Source organism: Piliocolobus tephrosceles, chromosome 18 (genome assembly GCF_002776525.5).
Source record: "Piliocolobus tephrosceles isolate RC106 chromosome 18, ASM277652v3, whole genome shotgun sequence".
Classification (NCBI taxonomy): domain Eukaryota; kingdom Metazoa; phylum Chordata; class Mammalia; order Primates; family Cercopithecidae; genus Piliocolobus; species Piliocolobus tephrosceles.
Genome location: NC_045451.1, coordinates 35813319 through 35827183, shown reverse-complemented (window position 1 = coordinate 35827183; position 13865 = coordinate 35813319). Strand labels below are relative to the sequence as shown.

The 13865-nt window shown below is 43.5% G+C and overlaps 1 protein-coding gene across 3 annotated transcripts in view; it reads left to right on the top strand.

Moving 5' to 3' along the window:
• RNF165 (ring finger protein 165) overlaps positions 1-13865 on the top strand; it is a 126678-nt gene that overhangs the window by 97755 nt on the left and 15058 nt on the right. For 2 of the 3 annotated variants that reach the window (XM_023207607.1, XM_023207606.1), the window contains exons 2-3: positions 978-1293; positions 3053-3160. In XM_023207607.1, coding sequence (XP_023063375.1) covers positions 978-1293; positions 3053-3160 — 424 coding nt within the window. The remainder of the gene's footprint in view (positions 1-977; positions 1294-3052; positions 3161-13865) is intronic. The other variant, XM_023207608.1, reaches the window with a different exon arrangement.

Below are 13865 nucleotides of genomic sequence, written 5' to 3'. Positions count from 1 at the left end.
CACTCCTTTGGTAGGTGCTTGGTCTTCAATTTCTCAACTCTGTTAATTCCTCCATCTGCTTTCTTTTTCTTCCAAAAATTTGTTGACATCTGTTGCCTGCTGATGTCACCTCTCCTGTTCTCTGTCCTTGTCTGTTTATTGTCTCTTTATTCCTTTGTTCTCCTTTTAGTGGGTATTAGGAGGAGCAGACATGTACTGAATCTGCCATGTTTAGCAGGAAGTTTTCTGTAAATCTTTCTGAAATGCCAGGTCTACTTCTTGGCCTCATTAAAGGCCTTCCTTTGCCACCTAAAGCTGGATTTTTGCTTAGAATTTGTAAGGCTTTCTTGTCATCAGGCTCAATTTTATTTAGAAAAGGACTAGAGCTCAAATTGAATGTAGCCTGAACCCAGCTTATACCTGGACACATTTGCTTTTAAATAAATGACAATGTTATCATAAATTATTTAACTATTACTTAAATAAAGAAACTCTTTTGTGTGATCTGAGTCTTTTCCTTCCTTAAAACTGTATGCAAAACAACTTCTGGTTGTTTTTTCTCTGGGAATTAGGGCTCCATATGGATTGAGTCCTGGCTGGCCAGGCTTCAGTGAAGTTCAGAGCTTGGCTAAGCTGGACTAACTTTTCTCCATGTGGCATCTTTAAAAAGGTAGTAGGGTCAGTGAGCTTGCATAGGAGTCTAATTGAAAAGGCCAAGTTTTAGGAACCTTAAATCTTCTAAACAAGTACGTTAATTATAAAAAGGATGCTTATGTATTCATTAAAGACACACTTCCCCCCTCCAACCGGTACACACACACAGCCTTTACCTGGCTGGGTTAAAGATGACCACGTGCCTCTAACAGTGATGCTGCTGCTGTGTCCTAATGCAGGTCTAGAGCTTCACCAGCCCCAGGCTGCCCCTGGTGGGCACAAGAGTCAGTGTGGTGGCTGCTCGTGCTGGTCGTCATGGAGATGTCTCTGTCCTTGCCTTCCAGGTGCCCCGTTTCAAAGGTCTCAGCATCCTCACGCTACCTCCTGCCGCCACTTCCACCTGGGCCCCCCGCAGCCGCAGCAGCTCGCTCCCGACTTCCCGCTGGCCCACCCCGTGCAGTCGCAGCCAGGCCTCAGCGCCCACATGGCCCCGGCCCACCAGCACAGCGGCGCCCTGCACCAGTCGCTGACCCCGCTGCCCACCCTGCAGTTCCAGGACGTCACAGGTCCCTCCTTCCTACCTCAGGCCCTGCACCAGCAATACCTCCTGCAGCAGCAGCTCCTGGAAGCCCAGCACCGCAGGCTCGTCTCGCACCCCAGGTTGGTGCTGCCTGGGGCGGAGGTGGGGACCCGGGAGGGGCTGGGTGAGGGGGCAGGGCCAGGGCGAGGGCGTGGCCCGGTGTGGCAGAGACGGGGGCGGGGCTACAGGCTGCTGGACTCCTGGCTTCTCTCCCTGGTTTGGCTGACAGTCACCAAGCGGGTCTCTGCAGGAAGTAGCTGTTGTTTCAGAGGCATTCATTTCAGGCAGTGAGCACTGTCCTGGCCTGACATGGGCTCCCTCAGAAGCCAGTGTGTGTCCCCATTGCGTCACCCAGGTGCAGGGTTGGGGAACGGGTAACTGGTGGTCCACGATCCTCACAGTGGACTCCTGCATGGTGTGGGAGGAAATTTGCCTAGGGAACCGCTCATGTCCCCTCCAGCTTTATGACTGCCTGATTCTAACACCCAAGAACCCTAAAGAATACCAAAAGGAAATGACTGGTTCCGGGAATGGCTGGTTCCCGCCCTCAAGAGCTCTCAAGAGCCCACAGTCTAGATAGAGTCTGGCTGCATATTAATACTTAGGAAACAAGCAGGGAGTCAAATTAGACAATCCTAATCAAATAGGTCTGGAGTAGCTGTGGGGCCCTGGGTGCGTCACTGTGCCTCTCTGAGTCTCAACTGTCAGGAGAAAGAGTTGGATAGTCAGTGGATCTCAAACTTTTTGGTCTCAGGACTCTTTTCCACTCTTGCAAATTAATGAAGACTACAAAGAGCTTCTGTTTATGTGGGTTTTGACTACTGATGTTCACCATATTAAAAATGAAAACTAAAAAGTTTTAAATATTTATTAATTCTCTTAAAAATAACAAATTCATGTTATATTTTATATATTTTTTATATATGTTATATTATATATATTTTAAATATAATAATACATTTTTATGAAAAATAACCACTATATATAAATTGAGTGAGAAGAATGACTTTTTAAAAACATATTTGCAAATCTCTTTAATGTGTGGCTTAATAGAAGGCAGCTGTGTTCTTATGTCTGCTTCTGCATTCAATCTTGCAGAATCTGTGTCATGTAGTTTCTGCAAAACTTCTCTGTTCATTTGTGACAGAATGAGAGTGAAAAGGCAAATAGCCTAATAGTATTATTAGGAAAATAGTTTTGACCTCTTGAACCACCTGAAAGGGTTGCGGGGACTCCCAAGGATGCTTGGAGCACACTTTGAGAAATGCTGGACTAGATCATCTCTAAGGCCCTAGGATGCTTGAGATAGAAGGTGAGTGTTGTAGGAGATCAGAAGGAGAAGAGGTCACCATGATCTGGGATGTTCAAGGAGGCCTTCCTGGAGGAGGAAGGCTTTGACCTGTGCCATGAAAGCTGGGAAGAGTGTCGAAAAAGGGTTGAGGAGAGGAGAAGAGCATGATGGGAGTAGAGGGGTGCATCGAGCCTGCAGGAGGCAAGTCTGTGTGTCTTGAAGATGGCCCACCAAGGACAGTGAAAAGGAGAAGGGCGAAGAGGCAGAGAGTGTGGGTGGAGGCAGGTAGTCTGCCGCAGACACACCAAGGGAGAGACCTCCGCACAGTGGGCAGCCTGGAGACAGCCAGAGTTCCTGAGGTGCAGCCTGCTGTTCATCTGGGAAGCTTCCTTGGAGTTTGTCAAGAGTGGTGAAGCTCAGTGCTTGCTAGACTGTGGGTGCTGAGTGGGGCTGCAAGAGTGGGGCAACCTGAGGGTTTCTCAGAGCTCCTGAGAACTAGTGGCCTGGGTAGCCCCTGACGCCAGGGCTCTCCATCCCTTCTGGTGCAGGCGGAGTCAGGAGCGTGTATCTGTCCACCCCCACCGCCTCCACCCCAGCTTCGACTTTGGCCAACTGCAGACACCTCAGCCCAGGTATTTGGCTGAGGGCACTGACTGGTGAGTCTTCAGGGCCCCTGGGGGAGGCAGGGAGGAAGGGAGAAAGGAGGGAGGAGGGAGGTCTTGCCAGGTCCATGGAGTTTCTGTTTTCATTCACTTTGAGTGGTGCAGGAGGCCTAGTTCTCAGGCCTCAGCCTTTGCCTCTGCTCCCAGCCACTCTCTGGGCCAGATGGTCCCACATGGGCCTGGTTCTAGCAATTAGCTTAGATGTTACTGGGTGCTATTGTGGACTCAGTGTTCAGCATAGGATTCAGTGTTCATGGTCCTGCAGTGGGGGAGGGGGGACAGGGATAGAAAACATTTCCCAGGCTCAATGAGGGATACGAACCAGTGGCCCCATGGGGCAGAGCAGAAAGGAGAATTCCGAGGAACTGGGTGGTCAGGAAGTCTTCCTGGAGGAGGTGTGTCTCAAGGGATCCACAGAGAAGTGCCAGGGTATGCTAGCAAGGCAATGCTGGGTGGGGTGGCTGTGTAAACACAGGCTTACATTGCATCTTGAAGGATGGAGACAAAGCCAGCCAGGTCAGAGGTCAGGACTGAGGAGGGGAGCTGGGGAGAGAGGTTGAGGGTGGTGTTGTTGCTGAGTCTTTGCAGGTAGTGGGCCCCTAAGAGACCTGCCCATACTTTCCCTCACTCAGGACAGATGTCTTTGTTGTCCTGAGATGCAGGGTTGCTTGGTTTTGGATCCTGGGTCCCACCCAACTCTGGTTCTAGCTCAAAAGAGAGCCGATATTAACTAGAGTTGGATCAGAACCCTTGAAAACTTGAAAAGATGTGCAGTTCACTGAATATTTAAAGGTAAAAGGCATCATGCCTGCAAAGAGTTCAGGGGAAAAAAATCTATCTAATCTATCATCTATCTTCACAGAGGACTGTGCGTGGAGATATATGTATGCGTGTGTGCATGTGCGTGTGTATGTGTAAGTATGTTATATACATTGGGGGAGAGAGAAAGGGAGACAGAGAGAGAAGGAAATAGAAATGCAGTAAAATGGTGACATTTGGGGAATCTGGGTGAAGGGTATACAGGAATTCTTTATGCTGTTCTTGCAACGTTTAGGTCAAAAATGTTTTTTGTTTTGTTTTGTTTTAGAGTGTAAAATAATCTATCAATGGAAAAGCATGAATTATCTTAAAGTTTGATGTGCCGTTGTGTCATTTTTTAGCCATTTGTCAGGCTTAGTCCAGGGTTGCTTTGGGAGCCCTTCCCATGCACACCCAGGAATGATTCCAGAGAATAGTTCCAGTCAATTGAATGCTAAGGGTGCTTCTAGGTGCAGGAAATCGTGGCTTTCACATGTTCCATTTTCGTCAGCCCTTTGCTCATTCTCAGGTACACTTTCCGTTAAATTGAACAATTCCATAAAAGATAGATTGCACTGCAGCCAACTTCTGCCCAGCCTTTTCCAATTAGCAGATTCAAATTAGGAAGATTTAATTGCAGTTTGGATTGAATTCTGTCCCTCAGCAGTCAAGTCCATTTCATTTAATTCAATTCAGCACACATGGAGCATTCAGGGCCCTTGCATATGGCTGAGTGATTGGAACATGCACAGGGGCCTACAGGCAAGTGGGACAGAACAGGTGACATAGGTGGGACTCATCCTGGGGAGATGGCAGGAGGAGCAGTGCAGGTGCTGGCCCTGTCCTCAGCTTTCTTTACAGAGCCAAACCTCCTTATCTTTCTTATTTAAACCAGTCTGCATTCCTGGCTCCTACCTGCCCCAAGAAACAGAAAGAAGGAGGCTCTGGGAGGCCGGTTCCTGCCCTGGCAGGGGATGCTGGGAGGCCCTGCCTGGAGGCCCGTCTGGTCCACCCTTGGGCTCTTTCTGCCTGTTCTGTTCCCACTTCCCAAGTAGGATGCTGATTCTCCTCCCTTATAATTAGCTCTGCTCCAGCGGGGGGCCAGCCTAGTGGCGCCGAGGGGTTTTGTGATTGATTGTGCTAACTGCATCCCAGCCCACTTTTCTAGAGAGCTGCTTCTGCCAGGAGATAGGTAGCCTGGTAATTGGATGACAGGAAATGCATTATATCTCTACTCTCACCCTCTGCAAGGAGCCCCTGGGGGACGGGGGAGTGTGTCTATTGCATCCCCCATCCCCTTTAGAGAACCATCAGAGACCACTGACTTCTGCCCTAGGTCATTCCAGAAACTGGGCTGCAAGCCCATGTGCAGCCCCAAGGTCGTCCAGCCCCTGAGGTTACCCTGGCCTTTTTTCCTACTTTGGGATATCTTAACCCAACCCAAGCCAGCTTCTCTCAGCTAGGAACCCTGGCCTGACAGTGTGTGGAAGCAGCAGGCCTTGGGGGATACATCCCAAACCCCTCTCTTTCTCGCCCATGCCTAATAACTTTATCCTGACCTTGAGCCACAACCCAGTGCCTCCGTCCTTTTCACGCTCCTTCTTGGACTCAGTCCTGACTTCTCAGTTCTAACTCTGCTCCCCAGTGTGGACTGTACCCTGCTGTGTCACAGCTGTAGCCCTGCCCAGGCCGAGGTCTGTAAGTACCTGGGACCTGTGGGCAGAGAGTGGGTGGAGGGTGAGCACCTCTAATTGTCCTTTCCCCTCCGGGAAACCTTGCCTCAGCAAAGCCCCCAAAGCTCCCTGAGCCTGGAGTCACCCATAGGATGGTGCTGGCACTTGTGGGGCCAAATTCTAGGAAGAACTTAGGGTCTGCACAGCAACCAGACCACACCATGTTCAAGAACATTGAAAGTGGAGAATAAAGTTCAGTGTGATGTTGAGATACAAAGGCCAAAAATGATACATTGGCACAAGAAATCTCCAAAACACAGTTCTGGGTTAACCCTGTGGCTTTAGGTCTGTGGGATATTCCTGCAACCCATTTAGAAACTTAGCAAGCTCTTACAGGCTGGTGGCAACAGCAAAGGCTGGAGACACTGCTGCTTTAGGGGCTAATTTCTCTTTGAGGCAGGTCCTGGTCCAGACTTCTTTAGGGTTCGAGGAACCACATCCCCTGTTGGGGTAGCCTAGGTCCAGGAAGGAATTTCCGATGAGATGATAAGAGGGGCACCATGAGAACCCACCCAGGCCCACCCAGGGCAGGCCATCCCACCCATTTGAGGGGCAAGCGCCTCTTGCTTTTACAGTTAGCATTCTTGGGATTGCGGTGACTGTATTCCAAGTTCCTTGGGACTTTGCTTTGGTAGAATTCCTTGAACATTTGTTTTGAATTTGTTGGGTTCCCTGAGACTTCTGGGTAAATGCTAAAAATCAGAGCTTCTGCCATGTGAGGCAGTGCAATGGAATGAGCCCAGACAAGGGTGTAAAACCCTGATGGTCCCAACTGGCCAGCCAAGGTCTGTGAATAAGGCACTGTCCTACTGCAGGCCTCAGATGGAGGGGCTGGCCTAGCGGATTTCTAAGTTTGCATCCAACTGGCTCCAAGAGTTTAGCTCATTTCCCAAGTGACGGGCTCATCATGAGTTGTTCTAGGAATTCGGCCTGATAATGGCTCTTTGCATCTTTATAGTGCTCCACAAAGAACTTTTACCTGCATTTTCTCATTTGATGCTCCAGCATTACCATGAGGAGTTACTGTTATCATCATCTTAGAGATGAGACTCAAAGAGGTGAATTAGCTACAGAGGGTCTCACAGCTAAGAAGGGATGGGCCTGGGACAAGGACCTGGGTCTTCTGGCAGCTGCTGCTGTTCAGGCTGTGGTATGCGTGGAGCCTGTGAGAGTGACTGGCAGTCCTTCCTGCCCATAGCAGCTAGACCTGGGCTGTGCAAAGAGGAGGATGGGGCCAGATGTCAGGGACCATCAGAGACCATCAGAGAGCTCCTGCCAGCTCTCCAGGGCTCATACGCTCATGAGCGTAACCCAGGGAACAGGGATCAGACTCCCTTGAAGGCTGACGGCTTTGTTGGGTTTTTCCCTTAGAACCATCTCAGATTACATTGCAGTGCAATGTGTAGCCAAACCCAGGCTGTGTGGGATCCAAGATCAGCAGCAGCAGGCACAGTGGAAGCATAGGAAGTTAGTGGTCAGGGCCTGCTCGCGGCAAGATGAGGAGGGGAAGGCTCAGAGTCCCATGCCTCCTGCCGTCTCGCTCCTGTAGGATCTGAGATTGAACCTTCTGAGGCCCTGGCATTCCTCTCAAGGGTGCTTTTAGGGCCTAGCTGCACTTTCCCAAAGGGAAGCTGTGTCCTAATTACCAGGGACCACTTCAATGTACACAGCACACTGCAAGAAACGACTGCTCGCAGCATATTTTCTCTAATAAATGCCACAAGTTTCCATGAATGTGTTTGGTATTTCTGAAGTTGGTGCCCATAGAGATAAAACTTGGAGTTAGTGGACGTTACCTTTGCACAACAGAGAAACTTCTTAATTTAAAAAACCATTTTTATTATAGAAAATATCAAACAATAAAAAAATAAGAGAATAGTATAATGAATTCACACACATATGTCATCCAGCTTTGACATCAACTCATAGCCAGTTTTTTTTTTTTTTTGTAAGACAGAGTCTCACTCTGTGCCACCAGGCTGGAGTGCAGTGGTGTGATCTTGGTTCACTGTAACCTCTGCTTCCTGGGTTCAAGCAATTCTCCTGCCTCAGTCTCCCGACTGAGTGTGCGCCACCACACCCAGCTAATTTTTGTATTTTTAGTAGAGACAGGGTTTCACCATGTTGGCCAGGATGGTCTCAATCTCTTCACTTCATGATCTGCCTGCCTCAGCCTCCCAAAGTGCTGGGATTACAGGTGTGAGCCACCATGCCCAGATCTCATGGCCAGTTTTACTCATCTTTGTTCCCTGATGTTATAGTCATCTCCGTTACCGGTGGTTTCGCTTTCCAGGGTTTCAGTCACCCATGTAAACCACGGTCTGAAAATATTACAGCATTTTGAGAGATTGAAAAAGAGAGAGAGAGAGACCATATTCACATAACGTTTTTTGCAGTATATTGTTGTAATTGTTCTATTTTGTTATTGGTTATTGTTGTTAGTCTCTTACTGTGCCTAATGTATAAATTAAGCTTTATCATTGGTATGAATATATAGTATAGGAAGAAACATAGTATATATACGATTTAGTATTATCTGCATTTGCAGGCAGCCACTGGTGTCCTGGAACATATCCCTCACAGAAAAGGAGAAACTGCTGTATTTGGAAACAAATCCAGGCATCATATTATTTCATCTGTAAATATTTCACTAAGTATCTCGAGAGATAATGACTCTGCTTTTTCACATCCTTACTTTGATACCACTATTAACATAAAGAAATGTAATAATAATTTTTACTATAATCAAATGTCTAGCCAGTATTAAAATTTCTCTGTTATACTTTGTATCAATCAAGATCCAGATAAGTTTTATACATTGTGATTGGTTGATATGTCACGTAAGTCTCATTTAATCTACCTGGTGCTGGATTCAAATTGCTAAAATTTTGTTAAGTAACTTTTACATCTTTTTTCATGAGTAATATTGGTTTATAGGGTTTTTTTTCCTTGAAATGTCTTTGTCTGATTTTTGTATCCGTGCACTGCTTGCCTCATTGAATGGTTTGGGAAGTGTTTCTTCATCTACTTTCTGAAAGAGGTTGTATAGGATTGGTATTATTATTTTTAATTAACTAATTAATTTTTAGATGCAGGGTCTTGCTCTGTCACCCAGGCTGGAGTGCACCTTGGCTCACTGCAGCCTCGATCTCCTGGGCTCAAGCAATCTTCCTGCCTCAGCCTCCTGAGTAGCTGGGACTACAGGTGTGCACCATTGTACCCAGCTAACTTTTTGTTTTTTAAATTTTTGTAGAGACAGTGTCTTGCTATGTTGCCTAGGCTGATCCCGAACTTCTGGGCTCAAGCGATCCTCCCACCTCAACCTCCCAAAGTGCTGGGATTACAGGTGTGAGCCACTGTGCCCAGTCACAGGCTGGTCTTAAATGCCTAGGCCCAAGGGATTCTCCTGCCTCAGCCTCCCATGTAGCTGGGATTACAGGTGTGTGCCACCGCATCTGGTAATTTTGGTAATTTGTCTTTCAATAAATTTTCTCTTTTCATTGGATGTACTGGCATAAGGCTATTCATAATATTTTCTTATCGTTTGAACATGTGGAATCTATTATAATTCTACCTCTTTCATTCCTCATATGAGCAATTTGTATACTCTCTCTTTTGTTCTTGATCAATCTAGATAGAAATTTAATCATTTGTACTGCTCTTTAGAAAATAGCCTTTGATCCCATTGTTTGTTTTTTATTTCACTGATTTCTGATCTTGATTTTATTATTTCCTCCTTTCTACTTATTTTGGGCTCTAGCTTCTTAAGGTAGAACCTTAGATCATGACTTTGGGTTTTCTTTTCTAATATAAGCATATAAAACTGAATTTTTCTTTAAGGACTACAAACTTTCTAATTAGCGTTATGAATTCTTTTTGACCCTGGGTAATTTAGAAGTTTATTATTTGATTTTTGAAAATTTGGGATTTTGCAGAAATTTTTTTTGTTGTTGATTTCTAATTTAATACCAATGTGATCGGAAAACATACTTTGTGTAATTCTAATCCTTTTAAATTTATTGAGACTTGTTTTATGGTCTGGCGTTTATTCTATCTTAGTAAATGTTCTATATGTATTTTTAAAAAGCATATATTCTACTCTTCTTGGATGGAGTATTCTGTAAATTTCAGTTAGATCAAGTTGGTCGATAGTATTGTTCAGGTCTTTTATATTCTTACTGATTTTTTTTCATGAATTATTTCATGAATTATAGAGGAGGAGGGTGGATGTCTACAACTCTAATTATGAATTTGTTTTCTTTCAGTTCTGTCAGTTTTTGCTTCACTTATTTTGACTTATATATATTAGCATATTAAAAGGATTGTCATTTTTCAAGACGAGCTGACCCCTTTATCATTATGAAACATCCTTCCTTATCCTTGGTAATATCCCTTGGTTCAAAGTCTACCTTGTCTGATATTAACATAGCCATTCCAGCTTTCTTCCAGTTAACGCTTACAGGGTGTATCTCTTTCCTCCTTTTACTTTTAACCTAAGTATCTACATCTTTATATCTTGAATGGACAGCATATAGTTGGTGATTGTTTTGCAGTTGACAATCTCTGTCTGTTAACTGGGGTGTTTAGACCATTTGCATTTAATGCAATTGTCTACATGGCTGGAATTAAATCTGCCATCTTGCTATTTGTTTTCTTTTTCTTCCATCAGTTTTGTTGTTGTTGTTGTCATTTCATTGTTTTTCTTTTAAAAGTTTTGTCTGTTTTTTGCCTTCTTTTGGATCAGTTGAGAATTTTTAGTATTAAATATTGGTTTAAAAGTCATACCACTTTATTTTATTTTATTTTGGGAATTCACTAGGTTTACAATATGCCTATTTAGCATATCACACCTTAACATAGAATTATACCATTTTGTGTGTAATGCAAAACTCTTACGACAGTATACTTCCATTACCCCTTCCCATCCTTTGCTACTCGTTTGGTAGGTTTTAGCTCTATGTATGCATAATCACCAAAATATATTGTTATCATTTTTGCTTAAACCAGTGGTTGGCAAATTATGGCCTGTGAATCAAATCTTGCCTGCTCTCTGTTCTTGTAAATAAAGTTTTATTGGAACACAGACACATCTATTTGTTCACCAATTGTTTATGGCTACTTTTGCACTACAGTGATGCTTGAGTAGTTGTGACAGAGACTGCACGACTTTTGAAGCCCCAAATAATTACTCTTTATGATCCTTTACAGAAAAATGTTTGCCAATCTCTGCTTTAAACTGTCAACCTTTACAGATAATTTTTAATAGGAAAGCAATTATTTATATGTCCTACATAATTATCATTTCTGGCACTCTTTATTCCTTTGTAGAGATCTAAGTTTCTGTCTGGTGTTAGTTTTCTTTAGCATGAAGAAGTTTTTAAAACATTTCTGGTAGTAACAGTCTCCTCGCAGTGCACTCTCTCAACTTTTTGAAAACGTCTTTATTTCACTGTCATTTAAAAATATACTTTTGCTAGGTATATCTTTCTAAGTTTGCAGTTTTTTTCCCTTCAGCAGTGCAAAGATGCCATTCCTTTGTCTTCTGACTTGCTTTGTTGTTGATGGGAAGTCTACGATCGTTCTTACCTACGTTCTTCTATGTCAAATGGGTCTTTTGTTCTTTCACTATTTTTAAGATCCTGTCTTTATTACTATTTTTCAGGAATTAGATTATTATGTCCCTTGGAGTGGTTTTCTTTGTGTTATCCTGCTTAAAGTTTATTGAACTTTTTGGATCTGTGAATTTATAGTTTTTATTAAATTTGGAAATATTTCAGCCATTTTTTCCCTAAAATATTTTTTCTGTCATCTACCCTCCATCCTCTCTTTTTGGGTCTTTACTTACCCATATGGCTGACTGCTTGATATTTTTACTGAGATTCTGTTAATTTTTTAGTCTTTTTCTGATGGTGTGCTTCATTTTGGATTATTATTATTCTTATTATTATTCAGGAGTTCATTCTGTCACCTAGGCAGAAGTGCAGTAGTGGCATCACAGCTCATTGTAGCCTCAACTTCCTGGGCTCAAGTGATCCTTCCACCTCAGCCTCCTGAGTAGCTGGGACCAGAGGACACACCACTATACTCAGCTAATTTACACTTTTTTTTTTTTGGTAGACGCAGTGTCCCACTATGTTGCCCAGGCTGGCCTCAAACTTCTGGGCTAAAGTGATCCTCCAGCCTTGGCCTCCCAAAATGCTGGGATTAGAGGCATGAGCCACTGTGCCTGGCTCATTTTGGATTACTTTTGTTGTTATGTCTTAAAGTCGTGAATCTTTTTTTTTGTAGTGTCTAATCTACTGTTAATCTAAGCCAGTGAATTTTCCATTTCAGACATTGGATTTTTCATCTCTAGAAGTTTCACTGGCATCATTAAAATATGTCCTCTTCTATATGTTTTACTTTTCTCTGTTTTTATGCTTTCTTTTGTATGTTTGAATATGATTATAATAGCTATTTTAGCATCCTTGTTATTTCTGTTTCATAGTTGTTTCGATGGATTGATTTTTCAACTGATTCTGGGATATATTATCTTTTTTTGGCATGTCTAGTAATTTTTTATTGAATGATGAACATCATTTATGAATAATTGTGGATTATACACTGTTAAGTAGTTACATTTGTTTTATTCATTTAGAGAATGTTAGGCTTCATTCTGGTAAGCAGCACTTGCAGTTCAGTTTCATCCTTTTGAGGCTTACATTTAAGTCTTCTTCCAGCAGGACTGGAGTACCCTAGAGAAGAGACTACTCTAGATCTGCCCTAATAAGACACATAAATAAGTCTCAAAAGGCTCTTCTGGGGTCTCTATTGTGTGTCCAAGTACTCTCTGCTCTGGCTGACTGGAATATGAATCTTTCCCAGCACTGTCTAATCTCTGGGAACCCACTATACCTTGGATGCTCTTTGCTCAACCTGATAAAATTTCACCCCATGTATGCAGATCTTAGTATTCAGTAAAGACTCAAGGGGATCTCTGTGCAGATTTCTGGAGCTCTCCTTCTGTGTAGCTGCCTCTTCTCTCCAAATCATGGCACCACAACTTTCAGAGACCTCAGTCTCCTGGAAATAAGATATCTGAATCCTCAGCTCATTAAGATTATCATGCTCTTCTTAGTTCTCTCCCTGCTCATGGTCTGGAATATGCCTTCATGAAAAAAACTAGGGAGGTTGCAGGGCTCACCTCATGTGTTGTCCTTCTATTGATAGCAGTCTACATTGCTTGTCATATAATGTCTGAAAACAGAGATTTCATATATTCTGTTCAGCTTTCTAGGGGTTTAAAGTGGAAAGGTAAATTTAACTCCTGTTAAACTATCACCAATAGAAGCAGAAATTCCTTTAATTCTCCTCTATATCCTTTTTTTTTTCTCCAATGTGTTTGTTGAAGAAATCAGACTGTTTTTCCTATAGTGTCCTCTTATCTGGATTTTGCTGTTCGCATTCTGGTGTTGTCACTTAAGATGTTCCTTAGTTTCTTGTATTCTCTGGACCTTGGCACCAGGATTAATGCTTGAGTAGATTCAGCTTCAACTCTTATTTCTTGGCAAAAATACTTCATAGGTAATATTGTATTCTTCCACCAGAAAACACTTACTGTCTGGTTGTTGCTTCTTTTGTGATGTTAGCAACAATCAAAGATCTTTGCTTAGATCCTTTATTTCTTTAGGGGAGGCAAAATGGTGACAAAAATTCAACAAAAATTCAGTCATCCCTTATTCATTTATTAGCTGAAAAACTTTTATAAACAGAAATTTCCACTCATCAAAATTTGATTACCTGGAAATACAGTAAGAAAATAAAGGCTTCTTTTCATTTATATACTAGTTTTCAAAATGAAGAGTTGGCTGGGTGCAGTGGCTCATGCCTGTAATCTCAGCACTTTGGGACACCAAGGTAGGTGGGTGGATCACTTGAAGTCAGGAGAGCGAGACCAGCCTGGCCAACATAGGGAAACCCCGTCTCTACTAAGAATACAAAAGTTATCTAGGCGTGGTGTGGCACGCCTGTAGTCCCAGCTACTCAGGAGGCTGAGGCAGGAGAATCGCTTGAACCCGGAAGGTGGAGGTTGCAGTGAGCTGAGATCACACCGCTGCACTCCAGCCTGGGTGATAGAGCAAGACTCCATCTCAAAAAAAAAAAAAAAAAAAAAAAAAGGGAAAAGAAAA